The sequence below is a fragment of the Poromitra crassiceps genome, assembly GCF_964638095.1.
Source record: "Poromitra crassiceps genome assembly, chromosome: 3".
Classification (NCBI taxonomy): Eukaryota; Metazoa; Chordata; class Actinopteri; order Beryciformes; family Melamphaidae; genus Poromitra; species Poromitra crassiceps.
In genome coordinates this window covers 29137364-29156082 of record NC_139625.1, presented here as the reverse complement: position 1 = coordinate 29156082, position 18719 = coordinate 29137364, and the positions used below count along the sequence as shown (strand labels likewise).

The following is an 18719-nucleotide window of genomic DNA, read 5'->3' as shown; positions in this document are numbered from 1 at the left end:
TTCTGGATTTGCTTTACAGTAGTTGGCTCAAGTTTGCTGCACCCAGTTAAACAGCTGTCAGTTAAATATCTTTAAGCCAACTATTAAGAATAATTCAAATTATAGCCTATTGTATAATAAGCCATAATTGTGTATCGTCCTAATGACAGAAAAAGAAAACGAGTGAATCACAGTGATCTAAATGTTTTTTATTGTTTGATATCCCAGTGAACATCCCAGCCCTTCTAATAGGAATGAATAGGAACTGCAATAGTGTTTTACTTTTTTAAGTATCTTCCCATTTAATTCCTTATACCCTATACATATACATATACTTATATGTTTCGTTCATTTCATTTACATGACACATTTGGCATGTCAGATTTTGAGGAACAATAAGACCCAGAAACATACAGTGCAGCATCTTTGTCCAACAGGTTTTGAAACAGAGCACAAGATTGTAACTATCATTACAAGTTTGATTAAAGGAATTAAAATGTCATTCGGTGATTGAAATGGGCTATACATGATGATGATATACTGTACATTGAAAGACAAGTGTCAGACTCATGAACTGTGGTGACACAATACAGTACACTCGTCAGTGTATATGCAGTATTGACCCAGTCAAAGTTTTCATGCTGGACAGAATTTCTCCTTTAACGTTTAACTCACAGGGATGCGACATTAAAAAGTCAATAATGTATATATGAGATTGAGTTTGTGACCTGACCTGTGACTGGCTGCTCACTTTCACTCTTTTATTATCCATTTTATGAGCATTTCCTCCACATCTAACATCACATCCCTGAAAGTAAAATGTAGAACTCCCACACTTTCAACTTCTGTTCATTTAATATGAAGTGGCATTAGTGTCAGACTCATTGACCCCGGCTCCCTCTGTTCAATGTCCATCTCTGATTTGTGTCAGTGTTAGGGCTGGGTATCGTTTAAAAAATGACAATACCAGTATCAATACCAGTATCAATACCAGTACCCTTAAATTGATACCGATACCAATAGAGTACTTCGTTCGATACTCTCTTTTTTTTGGCCATACTTTTGAACGTTTGGTAGTATCTCGGCATGCTGAACTGCCAGCTCGCTCACATACACCACCACAGACTGTATGGGTTGTAGCTGCTGCGGTAGTGGGCCAATCACACATCCCATTCAATTGAAGAACACTTGCAGTGATTGGCTGCGAGCAAAACCATACACTTTTTATCCAGATCTGTGTACAAAAAGGACTGAATATCGTTTGACTGGAGAAGTTTCAATACTACTTGGTACTGGGTTATTTCAGTCGATACCTGGCTTGAAAGGTATTGAGTGGAGTACCGATACCCAGCCCTAGTCAGTGTCAATATCAAAGCATTTCAACATTTTCACTTACTGTTTAGAATGGTAGCTCTGGAACCTAGTTCTTGGGCGACACAACACGTTCATGGCTTCTTTCCTCCAGCAGTGCTTTACTCATTTTATCACCACTCCCAAAGTTCCCAAAATAAATTGACCGATACTAGACCTCATTTAGGGTCAAGTATAAATAGTTTGAGTTCCTGTAACAAGTCGACAGTCATTCGCCATCTATTTCCCTAGTTATGCTATTTTCTGTGGTGACTGAGGTACAGGTTGCTTCCCCCGTCCCGTCATTGCTCACAGACTCCAGAGTGTGGATGAGGTTGTCCAGCCCCCAAAGGTAGCCATCCTCCCGGTTGCCCTCCTGCCAGGGAATGGCATGGTTCAGCGTTTGACCCTCTGGTAACGCCGTGGTCTTGCCAAAGTCAATGAGCCAGACCTGAGCGTGACCCGTGTGGTCGTGGATAAAAAGGAGAGAGCTGCCGATGACCTAGAGAAAAGCAGAAGGATGTGTTATTATTAGCCTTTGTCTTGCTTTCCTCGCCTGTTGTCCATCTCTTGATCCATCCGGACTCCAGCGATCTCACCTCGTGTCTCATGAAAAACTCTGACATCTTCAGGGCCTGTTCGATCTCCGTCAGCCTGCTCAGGTAGGACTTCTGTATGACAAGCAAAACAGATGAATATCTATGTTAAAATACTGAGATTACCAAGACTATGAACACTGCTCGCTTCATCCCTCTGGGTGGTTTTAAAAGTCTGATGCAGTCTCTAAAAACTTTGAAAAGTTTGCAGCTGTTTTACTTGAGGTTGTACACTGTGTAATTTGTATAATTGCATGTATTCCTCATTATTTTATTTTGTGGTTTTGTGTTGTATTGCTGTAACTTCTGTCTGCTGTTTTCTTGGCCAGGGCTCCCTTGTAAAAGAAATGAAAATCTCAATGGGATTCACTTGGTTAAATAAAGGATACATGTGTATATATATATATATATATATATATATATATATATATATATATATACAGATCCCTTCCAAAAAATTAGAATATCATGGAAATAACATGGATAACCATGGGCTTCAGCGGATTGTCAAGCAAAGACGATTTTTTTTTTTTGCGGAGATTCAGAAGGAGTGGACTCAGGTTGAAGTCAGTCATAACTGAGAAGTAACTTCCCCCTGTCAGGTGAAAAGAAGCGGCTGGCTACTGCCCATGTCTCGGAGGAAGCCTGGAGCCAATTTCGGCTCTCCCCAGATCGGCAGAGGGTGGAGCAGCAACCAGGATAAATAAATTAAAATTAGCACTAATGGGGGATAACAATGGGAAGAAACTGAGAAGTAACTGCTGATTTTCTTCACACTATTCTAATTTCTTGAAATACTGTTTTGGGGGTTTTCTGGAGCTGTAGGCCAAAATTATGAAAAATGAAACAAATAAAGGCTAGACATATTTCACTTTATGTGTAATGAATCTATAATCTATGAAAGTTTCACTTTTTGAAAGGAATTATTGAAAAAAACGAACTTTTCCGTGATATTCAAATTTTTTGGAAAGGATCTGTATATGCCTTCCCCCACTGATTCCTTGGAGATCACTATAGCCAAGAGAACAAGGACGAAACTGAACTCTATTCTTTCTTTTGAAGGCCATCCTTTGTATAATGTATTTGATGCTCTGCGAAGCTCGTTTAGTGATCGGCTTCTGATGCCTCGGTGCTCTACTGAGCGATTGAGAAGGTCCTTTGTTCCTGCTGCTGTAAAATTCTTTAATGAACACTGCTAGCTCTGCATTGTGAGGCTCTCTTTCTACTGTGTTATGTAACTCGTATTGTACTGTATGTTACTGTTTCCTGTTTGTGTATCTGTACTCGCTCTGGTGGCAAACCATGTTTCCCCTCGGGGATGAAGAATAAACACCATACCATACCATACCATACCATACCATACCATACCATACTATATATATATATATATATATATATATATATATATATATATATATATATATATATATATATATATACACACACACACACACACACACACACACACACACACACAAAATCATAACAATCTTATATTTTTGATGCATTAAAGCCGCCTTTTGCTTTGGAAAGAAATTTGTACATCGGCATCGACTTCACTATTTATATTTGTCACACAAAAAAAACATTTCAAACATTTAAGCATAAGCCTTTAGATCAAAATCACTTGAGGATAATGAAAAACATTGTACATTCAAGCAGGTGTGTCCATCCTTTTGACTGGTAAAGTATTTAATTTTAAAGGTATACTATGCAACTATTTCATCAAAAAACAAAATATACATGCATACAAAAGTTTCCCCTATCAATCATCACTTATGGCCCATTGGAATTGTGTGGGGGTGTTTTTACATGGAGGGACAGTGCCATCTGCCCCTTTTTGACAATGTTTTGTTTTTCCGGGATGTTTTTGGGTGGATACATTGTGTCGAGGTCCACGTGGGAGCTGTATAACGCCCAGCCAATAACATCGCTCACAGCCAGCCAATAGCATCGCTAAGATGTTCTCAGAGGAATCCCCAAGAAGAGCAGAGTCAGCGCAGACTAAAACCAGGAAATAGAGCTGTTTGGCGTTCATCCCTCGATGGTTTGAAGGTATGTGTGTTTATTTGTGTTTTTATAGCATAACCGCTGTGAAACTATCAGAGAATAACGTTAATCCCTGCGTTTGAACGGTTTACCGGCGCTCGCTCTCTCTCTCCACATAAACCTGCACTTCGATTGCAGACAGCAGCTGCACAAAGCAACACACACCTTCATGTATGCAACACCCACCTTAATGTATGCTGTAGCAGAATGCACTTTATAACGGCTCTCACCATATTGGTATGTTTATATAACTTGCTGTTCTTATTTCTTTTTGATCACCTATGTCTTTTTCTATGTTATGTATGTCTATTTTTAGAGCTGCACTGAAACAAATTCTTATCAACTCTGTTGACATGGCAATAAAGTATTGAATCTTGAATCACATAAACACAACCTCGCTCGACCACATAAACACAGAACACAACAACAATGCCCCATCACTAAAATACACACAGAGTGCAGTGTCTCTCAACATAAACACACTGCCACTGTAACACCCTCTGTCATCCTGTGTGTAATTCCATAGGAGCTGGGATAGATGCGGGCCTCTGGGTACATTGTGTCCGAAACAAACTGTCAGTGCATGTTGACACAAGACTCAGTGGACCTTTAATCATACTGTAGAGGAAGGTGATTGTTCTTATTTAGAACACGGCTCTCTTGAATACTCGATTCTGATTGGTCAATCAACAATATTCACCGGTCATTATTTCTCGACAACCGACCGCTGCTCTGCCACACCTGGATTAATCAGTTGATAAGAGCCTTTTGTCAGCAAGCCACTACTAATTAGGCCAACCAGTTGCAGCTGTGGTGTCTTGTGTGCCAATTACGAATGAAACCGCTTTGTCGTTGAAAACGCTAATAAAAAATATATTTGAATAATTATTTTTGTCAGATTATTGAATGATTTAGTTGTAGACCGTGTTCTAAGCGGGATAATGTATATTGAGGCGGTGATTACTGGGAAATAATGACCTTCAGGTGAACGATTAAGCCCTCCGCTACGCGTCGGGCTCAATCCACCTGTCGGTCATTATTTCCCCCGTAATCACCGCCTCAATATACATTATCCCTTACGTATATTCCTTGTGCGTTAGTCTGCCTGTCCCCCCACCTGTTGCCCATGTTCCCTCGTTAGTCTGCCTGTCCCCCCACCTGTTGCCCATGTTCCCTCGTTTGTCTGCCATCTACCTGAGTTCTCCCCACCAATCAGTTCTCCCATTTTGCCCTCTGTGTTCCTGCCTTCCCAGCTGTCCCTCATGTTTCATTAGTTACCTGTGTCTATTCACCTTATGTTGCCACGCCCACTTTTTATCTTCCGTGTTAGACGCAATTGTATTTGTTCTTCCGGTTCAGCGTTAGCCGGCCAGCCGGTTGCATTGTAAACTGTAAACTATGAATGAAGTTTGGCAACATTCAGTTACATGCTCATACTGCTGCGAGGAGCCGATGGCTGTACCCGGTCGGCATTTAACGTTAGTTACAAAAGCACGTCGACAGTGTTTTCTCACTTCCAGTACAGTAGGGGTTGACAGATACTAGATAGTCCGACCGGTCACACAGCCAGCGCTCTCAGTCCTCGCTGTTCATTAAAAATGTCCAAATAACGATTACAAAATGACGTTATGCAGAAGTGTCCTGATATGGGCAAATGATAAGGTGAATATATTGTCTCAGTCTGTCTGTAGCCCTTGTCGCATCATTAGGGAGTTTAAGCAGTGACGTTTTAAGGACGGCGACAGGGTTCCAACTGGGTTGCTGTAGTCCCAGGAGCACATATCAGTAAGCCATGCGACACCAAAACACACGGCTACTTGACAGAGCACAGAAGCTCATTGAAACCGTTGCTGCTCTGAACATTTAGGCTAAAAGGTCTCTGAAAGTGGCCCGAGAGCATTTGGAATATGCTTAGAGGACAATTTAATATCACACGAGGAGTTTGTGTTGTTGATGTTGTGAAAACTTGTAATTTACCTGCTAACAGCTCGGCGCACTGTGGGGTACGTCAAACTACTCCTTCTCCCGTAGTCTACAGCTGGGCTACAACGGGGGGAGGTGGCTAGATAGAATCACGCATGCGCAAAGTCGGTCTCGATGCCGTTGCCGTTGCTCCAAGCCGTGGTTGCTTAAACTCCCTAATATTGACTTCTCTGTCTATGGTATGTGATTTGTTACCCTCTGTCTTACCTTGCTTTTGGCCTAGCTGTGAGCTAGTGGTTTTTTGTTATTTTTGTATTTTAAAGTTCCAGTAAAGTCTTGTTTTGCACCTGAACCTCGTCTGTTGTCTGGCTGCTTTCCTGTGTCTGCATTTGGGTCCACAGTCACACACCTCTACATATCTGACAGCCACACTATTATATGAGCCAGAAGTGATCGTTTTGCGGGGAAACTTTTGTATATATATATATATTTTTTTTTCCTATGAGGTAGTTGCATAGTATACCTTTAAATAGTTTTTACTCTGAATGTCTGCCTCCTACTCACCAAAGTAGATACAGTTCTCATATAATGTGACATTCACAGCGCAGGTCCAGGTGCCTCCTGCCATAAAGACTCAAACAGTGTACAGGTGTGCACATTTACTTTGTACCCTGTGCTGGATTTACTCTATTTGTAGTTCATGCAACTCAAACATCTGAAAGCTTATCCTGAGACTGGGTTTGACCTTTTCAAATGTGAGAAGGACTAAGCATCATTATTATTGTACAATCAGTCCTTTCAGGTGAAACATGAATGTACACGGATGTGAGAGCTGACAGAACAGGTGTGTTTGTAGTTGGTGTCATCTTTGAGGTAATGTGTGCTTGCCTTGTACACATTACATAATGTGTCTACGTCTCAGCATGTGTGACGTGTACAGTAGCTAGCTGACTGTCACATACCATGATGTTGCCGTTCCCTCCTACAAAGTCTGTGAACACCTGCGTGACATCCTCCTTCGACCGGGTTTTCTTGAAGTCCGTTCGACACGTTCCATCAGATTTCTAGAGAGGAGAGAGGGACTGCATAAGAGGATCACACAATATTGAATATAATGACTTCTATTGGGCATTCATTCTGTGGTTTGTCTGCAGTGTGTGTGTGTGTGCGCGTGTGTGTCTGTTATCTGTCTCCCTCTACCTTGATCCCCTCAATCCTGAAGCCTAGAGTGTGTGTGGAGCTCATGGTCTCCCTCCACTTCATGTAGCGGGGCTTGGTGACGGCACGTTGAGAATGCTCCTGGGGGGTCGGCCCGTCGTTGTCCACCTCCACCATCTTCTCGTACAGGTCCTTCCTCAGCTTGGGACGCTCCCGCGCCCGAACCAGCTCTTCCTCTAAGTATGTCCTGAAACAGCAGGGTGAGAGAATCCATCAGATGGAGACGTTTCTGTTTTCACATGATTGAGGATTTCAAGTCATTAACTAAAAGTCTGCATTTGCAGCTAAAGATAGTAGAGGCTGTGGACTTTGAGGGGATGTTGCACTACAGCAGCGCTTCCCAACCTTTTTCCACTCATGGCCCACTCGAAAATGTCAGAGCAGGTTTTATTTTAATGATAAAATGAGCTGTCCATCAGCACCACACATAAATCAGAAACTAAAAGTGAGGGGCTGTCTGCAACAGCCTAATTAATGAATAATTGATTACAAGGTAAAATAATGGTCTCATTCAACAATGGAATGCATTCTCATACATAATAACAATTATTCCCCCCCCCATAAAGATCGTAATGTTTTGCAAATTATTTTTTTTCCCTTTGCGGCCCACAGGTTGGGAATGGCGGCATTACAGTAATATGGGAAACTCATACTGTTCTTTCTGTGAAGCCTAAATCACTTATGTATAGTTGTATGTTAGAATCTAGAAAGACTTTGTCAATATCAGAAGCAAAACCTTAGAGTAGGCGTCGTGATTAGAGTTGGGTACCGTTCACATTTGAACCGATACCGGTACTTGTAATTCGGTACCGGGACCCAACGGTACCTTTTTTCCGTAATTACAAACATCATCTATTTTCAGTTGTAAAAACATAAGCCCAAACTTATCAACGTCAACATTATTTATTTAGAACATTTTACACACAATTTTACCAAAATGAGGTACCGATAGATTTTACTTGAATAGGTACTCAGTCTCTAGTACCAATGTAATTCGGTCGGCACCCTTAAAAGTCCCAATTTCGGTACCCAACCCTAGTCGTGATCTACCGGTAGATCTCAGGCCATCAATAAGTATCTTGCCAAAGGGCAAAGAAACCCTAACCCCTAACCCTAACCCAAAAATTATAATTTTTATTTAATTTAATTTTTAATTATAAACTAAATCCCACTCATTGCGAACTCAGTATCTACAGTATGTAACATGATAACATTATTAAATAATGTTAAATAAATAATAATACTGTTAAAATGTGCTAAATGTACTTGTTGGGCACGGGGGAAAAGAAGTAGCTTGCGACTAGTTTTATTTTTTGTAAGTAGCTCTCATCCTAAAAAAGTTTGGGCACCCCTGCTTTAGAGCAATAACTTACAAATGACTCTCCTCTTCAAAGGTCTCTTCTCACTAACTAGATTGTGAATTGCAGAGCACACATTTCCCTTTGCTCCAGACAGAAGAGCTACAGTAACTGTGTGCTGTGAAATGACCAATGCATAAAATACTGTTGCTGAGCTGAACTGACTGAAGAGAACAACATACTGTATACTGTGTTAGCATCACTGTGAAGGTTCTTCTTGCACAGTACAGACGCTTGGCATATTCATAGTGAGCATGACGGGCCAACAGATGTGAATTTCAGTTTCACTTTCTGAGCTGAACTTCCTCTGTGCTCCAGAGCAAGCAGTGGCTGCACCTTCACTGTGTCAACGCTCGACTGCAGCTTTGTGGTCGTGTGTGTGTGTGTTTTGACAAAGGGGATTCTCCAGGGACACCCTGTGTCAAAGCGTGCGTGTGTGTGTGTGTGTGTGTGTGTGTGTGTGTGTGTGTGTGTGTGTGCGTGCGTGCGCGCATGCGTGCATGCGTGTATACAAAGTATATCAACAAGTGTGTGTGTGTATACAAAGTATATCAACAAGTGTGTATGTGTGTGTGTGTCTTCAGAAATATACAGTAAAGGCACACACAAACATTGAGCAGACACTGCAATCAGTTGTGTGTGTGTGCGTGCGCGTGTGTGTGCGTGCGTGTGCACGTGCGCGTGTGTATGTTGGTGTCTGTGCCTTTGTGTCTGAGTGTGATTGTGAGTGTGATTGTTTAAACGGAAAATAAAGCTCTGAGATGTGAGTGTGTGTGTGTGTGTGTGTGTGTGTGTGTGTGTGTGCGCGCGTGTGTGTGTGTGTGTGTGTGTGTGTGTGTGTGCGTGTGTGTGTGCGTGCGTGCGTACGTGCGTGCGCGTGTGTGCGTGTGTGATACAGTGAGGCACCCCGCCCGCTGTGGCAGGAAGCCAAGCCTACAGGCTGCAGTTACAACAGGTGTTCCCTTGTAGAGCGAACATAACATTAAAGCAGCACAGCACTGTGTCTGACTGCAGACTGCAGACCATCACATCATCTACTGTATCCCAACACAAGATTAGCATGTCTCGTGTTCACACAACATATGAAAATATAAATACACCGTCATTATCTGATGTCATCAGAGTCACAACTTACTGTGGCAGGAAACTCTGAGGTCATCGGAAGTGTTTCACTCTTAACTTAAGAGTGTTATTACACACTACTGGGGGGGATCTTTATAGCATGAAATTGCAATTGTTTCCTACACACTAGTGTATTGATTTGTTGATATTAAGTGATGTATTTTTGAAAATCACATAATTATAAATGAGGAAATTGTGCATGAATGTTGAAGAAGAAAAGGAGAAAGAAAGACTATGGAATTGGAACAGGACATTGGAACTTCAAATGAACATTTGAATAATTTCATATACTGTATGGCACTATCAAAATGAAGAAAATGTGCACAGCAAAATATTAAGAATCACAGTAATGATATTATGATAGCAGGTGGTCTTGCAATTCCCACACAACTTAATATTCAAAACACTGATTTTGTTGGCAATTTCTAATGACTAATGCTTTTAGCCTGATATCAGACTAAATTGTCAACTCGTGACAAACTCAACTCCGTGGAGTGGGTGGATTCAAAGGTCTGGACCCACCCAGGCAATAATGGTTTCCTTTCATGATGGAAAGTCTCCAAACTGTACTTTACAGATTATAATCTGTTATTTGGCAATAACAGCTTGGTGCATAAAACACATGGAATAATGCATTCTGGGTAAGTTCTGAGGGTCAAATATTACAGTGCTAGAACATGTGTTTGGCTTTTATTTTATTTTCTTCTCTTTTCTTAAAAACAAACAAACTGAAGAATTCACTAAATGTTTTTCTTGGGCGCAGCGGTTTATGACTGTTCTGCTGACAAAGCCTGATGTATGCTTCGCTAACACTGCTCACTTCATTACATTACCTCACTCCCATCTTGCAGTCCATGACATTGGGGAGGTCAAAGTTCACCAGCAGGTCGGTCATGTGGAGGAAAGATTCTCCGTCTTTTTCCACCACGCCGTGGTAATCCGGCACATACGGTAGCAGCGCATCCCCCTGCAGCCGCTCGAAACACTGCATCTCGATTTCAGAGAACTTCTTCAGAATAGTTCCCTCGTCTGCTGCCTTGAAATTACCTGGAGATGAGACACAGACACAGACCAATATTTTGGATTCACGATTTCAAGCATTTTGGCATGGAAAGACCGCTTTGAGGGGAATCTAGAGCATATCAGAAAAAACTATGTGATAGCAGGGTTTTGATTGTGATCCGTCATGGAAAGCAGGCCAAACCTTTATGTCCAGCGAGCTGAACCCAGTTTAGTCTTCTTCTCTGGGAGGCAGTGAAGGGCCAGTGGACGACCGTCTTTAACTTCCACCAGGGCTTGCTGTGCTAGAATAGGATAGAATAGAATAGAATAGAACAGATACGTAGGTCAGATAGAAACTAAATTCATAGTCACTCTGAATGCGAATTGCTCACATAAGCATCCCGAAACTGTAAAACTGATGACATGCCTTGACTCTCCATTGCAATCTAGGTCAGTTAAATGCCATTTCTGTGGAACCTCATATCTCCACTCAACATCTCCACTCAGCACCTCCAGCTAGGTGTAGCGGGGGTGGGGTGGGGGGGTTGGGGGGGGGGGGGGTGACAGTCGCCAGGCCAATACAAGTCTTCTAAAAGCAACACGAATCATTATCATGACCATGAGTTTACAGCTGCAGACCTCGTCCAGCCATAAAGGGAATACCCTGCTTTAGAATCTAGACACACTCCTGTTGAATGGATGGGAGTCAAAGGTACAACCATGTATAATTTGTCATTCTTGGTCAAATCACCTTAAAGTATCTTGAGTAAAGTTTTATGCCAAATAATCATTCAAATGTTTAAACCTGTTGCTTTTGACCCTGCAACTCCTATTCAATTTCCATCAGTGGTGTCTAGATTTCACTGATGTTTTTGAGACTATACTTACAGCAAATCAAACACACACACACACACACACACGCACGCACGCACGCACGCACGCACGCACGCACGCACGCACACACACACACACACACACACACACACACACACACACACACACACACACACACAGTGACAGCTTGTGTGTTTCACAGAGACACTGAAATGCTTCACACTTAGGAGATGATACAGAACTGTCTGCTGTATTCCTTCCAAGAAATTTGAGCACATCTCAAATACCACTTACTTACCTTTGACATGATTATATTTCTCAAAATGGGGGAAAAAACCCTTTGTTAAACTAATTCCCGGTCACTGGGAAAGGAAAAGGATCAGTTCTCGTATAGTGAGAGGCTTGGAGGCCCTATAGTGAGTGAGGGGTCCTTTTATTCTGCACGCTCTGATTGAAACAGGAAGTGAAACATGGACTCTGGTCTTCTGTTGGCCGTCCGTATGAATAGCAGAACTCTGTAGCCAGCCAAGATTCTCTGAAATGTCAGCTGATACGCTCCACTTGCTGCTACTGTGGCTTAACTGGCCCACAATGTTTACCCATAATATCTCACTGTGTAGGTGTTGACTTCCACACAACATTTGTTTTATTAGATCATTAACTCTATTGGCTTATCATACAATAGGTAGGTAGGTAATAAGTTACTTATGGTACTCATCAATACTTTCACAATGTTATCAACAGATTTATCAACTCATTTGAATAGGATTTGAGTGAAATGCTGTGAGTAATCCTGTGCAGTGGCATGCACAGACATTTTGGGGGGGCAGGTGGTCAAGTGAGAAAAAGGGCACCCCTCTCATAATTATTTATATTAAAAAAATACGGTGTGGTGTCCCTGGGTGACCACACTTAAAGTTCCCACCTACTTCCAATTTACATGTAAAAAATGTAATTACTATAGCAATAAAGACCATTGCAAGGCCACTTGCATGAACTTATTGCTAAAGTAGGTACCGGGTCAACACACATACTACAGAAACATGTAAGACACAATGTAGTAAATAAAACAATAGAAACAAAAGTTTCGATAAATGATCTCACTAAAATAAAAAGGCTACTATGGGGACTAACATCATCACAGATTCATACAATTGGGCTCATTGAATCCACAAGAGTCTCGGCTTTCCAGTCACCCAAATTATGTAATTCCAAGACTTGTTACGGACCCCATAGGCAGAAATATTCAAATAGAAGGCAAAACTAACAAATGTATAGGTTACTGCATGCAAATAAAATGGCATGTCCCCACCCCCAAAAAAACTGCATGGGATTACTATAAAGTGGGCATGTCTGTAAAGGGGAGACTCATGGGTACCCATAGAACCCATTCTCATTCAGATATCTGGAGGTAAGAGATCAAGGGGCCCTTTTGAAAATGGCCATGCCAATTTTTCCTTCATCAAAATTTAGCCTAACTTTGGAGCATTATTTAGCCCCCTTCCCGACAAGGTAGCATGAGATTAGCCTAGGTAAACCCAGCCCCCACGTGACCTGCTCTCTCAGTTCCCAGACTGAGAACAGGTCTGAGAGCAGGTCACGTGGGGGATGGGTTTACCCAGGCTAGCATGAGATAGCTGATGCAGTAGGCATTCTAGTTCGGAGAATATCAGTATCTTCACTCTAGCTTTAAAAATGGGTCAGCTCGAAAAGTGATACTCAACTTGCGGCCCGGGGGCCAGATGCGGCCCGCGATATAGGGTGCAGAGTACCCCCGACCATTTTCTAAGTCACAATGAAAACCAATGTTAAATAAAGTTTGACTGAGCTCCAGCTAAATTGTAAAATATCACCGCCCAGGCACTTATATGTAGTTAACCAACTTAACTTAACCTACCGTAAATTCCGGACTATAAGCCGCGGCTTTTTCCCCGTTTTTTGGCCCTGCAGCTTATATAACGGTGCGGCTTATCTATGGATTTTTTCAGAAAAAAAAAAAAAAAATACAAATAAAATCTCTCTTTTTTAGCACTCTTTCTAACTATAAATCCACTTCTGTTTTAATTTCCTCTCTTGCCCTCTTTTCACCACACCGCGGACACTGTGTGCACTGTAAAAATAAACAAAGGTGGTGTTGTGTTATGTTGTTTTGTTGAAATGTTACGGTAATACGGTAAATGGGAGCTTCCTCAAACAGCCAACAATCCCCTCTGTGCGTGAACCCTTACATATGGTAATTACGGTAAGCAAACGGCCACTCGGTGACCTCCAAAATCGATGGATTTTACAGGTTACACAGCTTCATCAGCACATTTTATGTGCATTGCTTTGCTGCTTGTTTTTTCGATTATTTTTTTGTAAAGCACCTTGAATTGCCTTTGTGTATGAAAGATTTGACATCATTGGCGGAAATCAACCGGTTACTCCTACCGGTTCAAAGTTCATCAGCAGCCCGGAATCACAACAAGACGAGCAGTAGAAGCAACTCTCTCTCACTTACCATGGGGAAGGTACGCAGAAATTCACACGACGCAGCTTTCAAGTTGAAAGCAGTCAATCTCGCATTAAAAGAGGGAAATAGAGCAGCAGCGCGTAACCTGGGCATCGACGAGTCAATGGTGAGGCGTTGGAAGGTGCAGCAGGAGGAACTGTCTCAGTGCAAGAAGACCAAAAAGTCCTTCAGAGGTCATAAAAGCAGATGGCCCGAACTTGAAGATTCCCTTGAAGATTGGGTGTTGACCCAGAGAGCAGACGGCCGAGGCGTTTCCACGGTGCAGATCCGACTGAAGGCCAAAACAGTCGCCACCGAAATGAAAATTGAACATTTCATAGGTGGCCCATCTTGGTGCTTCCGATTCATGAGACGAAAGGGACTGTCCGTCCGGGCGAGAACTACTGAACAACTCCCTCCCGACTACCAGGAGAAAATCACAAACTTCGGCGAATTCACACAAAGGAAGATCACGGAATATTATAGGAGTGTGAAAACATCCACAATCACAATCGAAGAGGAGTTCGTTGGTTTTGAGTGACAATGAAGGAGAGAGGAGAGTGGTTGACGAAGCCACCCTGAACCTGTTCGTTTCCGACACTGAAGATGAGGACTTTGGTGGTTTCAGTACGCAGGAAGAAGAGGAAGACGAGGATTAGTGACTTGACTTCTCTGGTTACAGCCGTTTGCTGCACATATAGCCTATTGTTGTGTGATTTTGTCTGGGGATTAGTGACCTGACTTTTGTTTTGTTTTGTTGAAATGTTAATAAATGGGAGCTTCCCCAAACAGCCATCTCTTTCCCGACAATCCCCTCTGTGTACGAACCCTTACATATGGTAATTAAACATCAAAACGCCCGCGGCTTATAGTCCGGTGCGGCTTATATATGTAAAAAACAGTCAATTTTGCTGCTGCGGCTTATATACCGGTGCGCCTTATGGTCCGGAATTTACGGTAACTAAGTTAACTTAACCTAAGCACAAAATTGTCAGACTAAACTCCGGCTAACACCCCAAAAACCTACAATCCGCTACAGAAAAAAGAATATTAGTGTTTGTTTGTTTATTAACTGGCCCCTGGCCTCCTGTCATTTTGCAAAACTGGCCCCCGGGCAAAGCAAGTTGAGGATCCCTGCGCTAGAGCCTCTGAAACACAGTAATGTCGGCCGCGGATGTGTCTTGCAAAAAGGGCACTTACCCTTCAGAGGGCAAAAGGGCAGGTGCTTGGGCACCGCCTGAGGCACCACCTATCTGTGCATGTCCCTGATCCTGTGATTATGTTGATTGTCTTTAGACTTTAGAGATTATATAGCTAATATATTGTGCCTATCTCCCTTGTTTACTCTCTTACAGGTGTGGTCGTGTCTTATCGACACAGTGGGTGTGAGAGAATGGAAACTATTATCTGAGGACTGAGCTTTGATGTAAACATAATAGCCATGCAGCTCTCTACTAAAATGTGACCAACATTTATATTTTTCATACATAATCTGATTTTGAAACAGCATGTATTTGTTCAAATGCCAAAGTCATGACCAGCCTTGATGACACAAACCACAAGAGTTTAAACTGATAACACTTGGAAGAATACTGTTCTCACCCTCTCTATGGCCTATGTAAAACTTGAGTTAAAGACATACGTTAAAGAGCATGGGTGCAGGTTAGACACCACTTTGCATTAATATGTGGGACTTTTATGTAGCAATTAGGATTCTCTTTTGTTTTTGTTTTTTTGGGGTAAGATAAGAATCTTGAGTCCTAACTGTAAATTATTATTTTTTTCACCTACACCACGCTCTTTAACAGACTGCTTATTCATAGTATCCCCATGATGTCACAGGCTTTTTCCTACCAATATAGCGCTACAATACACACAGCTCATTGGCTGTTTGTGTCACTTGATTGTAATCCCCTGTTAATTGATTACAATCAACTGTTATTTTCCTACCAAGATGGCCGTGTGGTGATGTAACAGAATACTATCAATATGTGTCTGAATAAAGACTAAAAGCATAGTACGGTACACGGGGGGAAGGGAAAAAACAAAGTGCTTAAAGTTTTCTGGACTCTCACACTCTGACAGACTTGCAAGAAACACATTTTTTAGATAAATAATGCTTGTTTTTTGGCTGGTGTCTTATAAGCACCCTGCACTTGGTGTGTACACACGTACTCTGTCAGGGACACCTAACAGTGGACTACAGCTCAGCGTTCAACACCATAGTGCCCTCCAGGTTGGTCAGCAAGCTCAAGCATCTGGGCCTGAACACAGCACTGTGCGACTGGATCCTGGACTTCCTGACGGACCGCCAAAACAAGTGGTGAGATTTGGCCACCGCACCTCCACCCCACTGACCAGGGCTGCGTCTGCAGCCCCTTCTGGTGCGACCTTTACATGTACACCCACAACTGCGTGGCGACACAGACTTCAAAGACCATCGTTAAGTTTGCCAATGACAATGGCGATGAGACGGCCTACAGGAAAGAGGTGGATGCCCTAGAACAGTGGTGCCAGGACAACCACCTCTCCCTGAACGTCTCCAAGACCAAGGAGGTCATTGTGGATTACAGGAAGGGGAGGGGGACTTACCCCCCAGTCACCATCAACGGTGGACAGCTTCAAGTACCTGGGAGTCAACATCCACCAGGATCTGACGTGGGCCAGCCACACCACCACTGTCGTCAAAAAAGCCCAACAGTGACTACACAGACTCAGACTAAAGAAATTTGGCCTGAGGACCAAAATCCTCAGGGACTTCTACAGAGGCACCATTGAGAGCCTGCTGACCGGCTGTTTCACTACCTGGTACGGGAACTGCACCACCATGGACCCCAAGGCGAAGGGAGAAGGGTGAGGCGCGCAGCCCAGCACATGACAGGATGTGAGCTGCCAAAACGGCAAGATCTGTACACTCAGCAGTACCTCAGGAAGTCCCGGAAGATCATCAAGGACATGACCCACCCCAACAACAGCCTGTTCCCCCTGTTGCCCTCAGGGAGAAGATACAGGGTCCCCGAAAGCACGCACAAACCGTCTGCGGAATAGTTTCTTTCCACAGGCCACGAGACTCCTCAATAAATAAACACACACACACACACACACACACACACACACACACACACACACACACACACACACACACACACACACACACACACACACACACACACACACACACAGTGCAATAAACCTGTGTGGCTGTGTTATTGTCATTTGCACACTTACACTGACAAGTGGACACTTTTGGACACTGTGAACACTTTTTCATATTTATTCTATCTTATTCTATTTTAATATTTTATTACTTCATACTTTATCACCTTTCTTATTTTTACTGTTTGCCTTATTTGCCTTTACATACACTGTTACATGGTTTGCCCTATTTAACTGTTGCCTTATTGCCCTATTTGTTGTTTGCTGTGATGTTGTGCCCTACTGTATTTGTTGTCTGCTGTGATTTTGCACCTATTTACCTACTGCACCTTGTCTGTAATGGAGCCCACAGCATAGGAATTTCACACGGAGTGACAATAAAAATCTTGAATATGGAACCCTGTAGTGTCATGACTGTTGTGTGTATAGACTGTCTTGAACCCTGTAGTATCATGACTGTTGTGTGTATAGACTGTCTTGAACCCTGTAGTGTCATGACTGTTGTGTGTATAGACTGTCTTGAACCCTGTAGTAGCATGACTGTTGTGTGTATAGACTGTCTTGAACCCTGTAGTGTCATGACTGTTGTGTGTATAGACTGTCTTGAACCCTGTAGTATCATGACTGTTGTGTGTATAGACTGTCTTGAACCCTGTAGTAGCATGACTGTTGTGTGTATAGACTGTCTTGAACCCTGTAGTAGCATGACTGTTGTGTGTATAGACTGTCTTGAACCCTGTAGTATCATGACTGTTGTGTGTATAGACTGTCTTGAACCCTGTAGTATCATGACTGTTGTGTGTATAGACTGTCTTGAACCCTGTAGTATCATGACTGTTGTGTGTATAGACTGTCTTGAACCCTGTAGTAGCATGACTGTTGTGTGTATAGACTGTCTTGAACCCTGTAGTATCATGACTGTTGTGTGTATAGACTGTCTTGAACCCTGTAGTATCATGACTGTTGTGTGTATAGACTGTCTTGAACCCTGTAGTATCATGACTGTTGTGTGTATAGACTGTCTTGAACCCTGTAGTGTCATGACGGTTGTGTGTATAGACTGTCTTGAACCCTGTAGTATCATGACTGTTGTGTGTATAGACTGTCTTGAACCCTGTAGTATCATGACTGTTGTGTATATAGACTGTCTTGAACCCTGTAGTATCATGACTGTTGTGTGTATAGACTGTCTTGAACCCTGTAGTAGCATGACTGTTGTGTGTATAGACTGTCTTGAACCCTGTAGTATCATGACTGTTGTGTGTATAGACTGTCTTGAACCCTGTAGTATCATGACTGTTGTGTGTATAGACTGTCTTGAACCCTGTAGTGTCATGACTGTTGTGTGTATAGACTGTCTTGAACCCTGTAGTATCATGACTGTTGTGTGTATAGACTGTCTTGAACCCTGTAGTATCATGACTGTTGTGTGTATAGACTGTCTTGAACCCTGTAGTATCATGACTGTTGTGTGTATAGACTGTCTTGAACCCTGTAGTAGCATGACTGTTGTGTGTATAGACTGTCTTGAACCCTGTAGTATCATGACTGTTGTGTATAGACTGTCTTGAACCCTGTAGTATCATGACTGTTGTGTGTATAGACTGTCTTGAACCCTGTAGTGTCATGACTGTTGTGTGT

At 42.5% G+C, this 18719-nt stretch overlaps 1 protein-coding gene across 1 annotated transcript in view; it reads right to left on the bottom strand.

Annotated features, from left to right (window-relative positions):
• Nucleotides 1–1525: 1525 nt before the first annotated feature.
• Nucleotides 1526–18719, bottom strand: part of itpka (inositol-trisphosphate 3-kinase A) — a 22192-nt gene continuing 4998 nt past the window's right edge. The window contains exons 2-7 of the mRNA XM_083634397.1: nt 10800–10899; nt 10429–10642; nt 7098–7302; nt 6860–6961; nt 1929–2000; nt 1526–1831 (exon numbers count right to left, since the gene is read on the bottom strand). Of these exons, the coding sequence (XP_083490523.1) occupies nt 1559–1831; nt 1929–2000; nt 6860–6961; nt 7098–7302; nt 10429–10642; nt 10800–10899 (966 nt within the window). The 3' untranslated portion in view covers nt 1526–1558. The remainder of the gene's footprint in view (nt 1832–1928; nt 2001–6859; nt 6962–7097; nt 7303–10428; nt 10643–10799; nt 10900–18719) is intronic.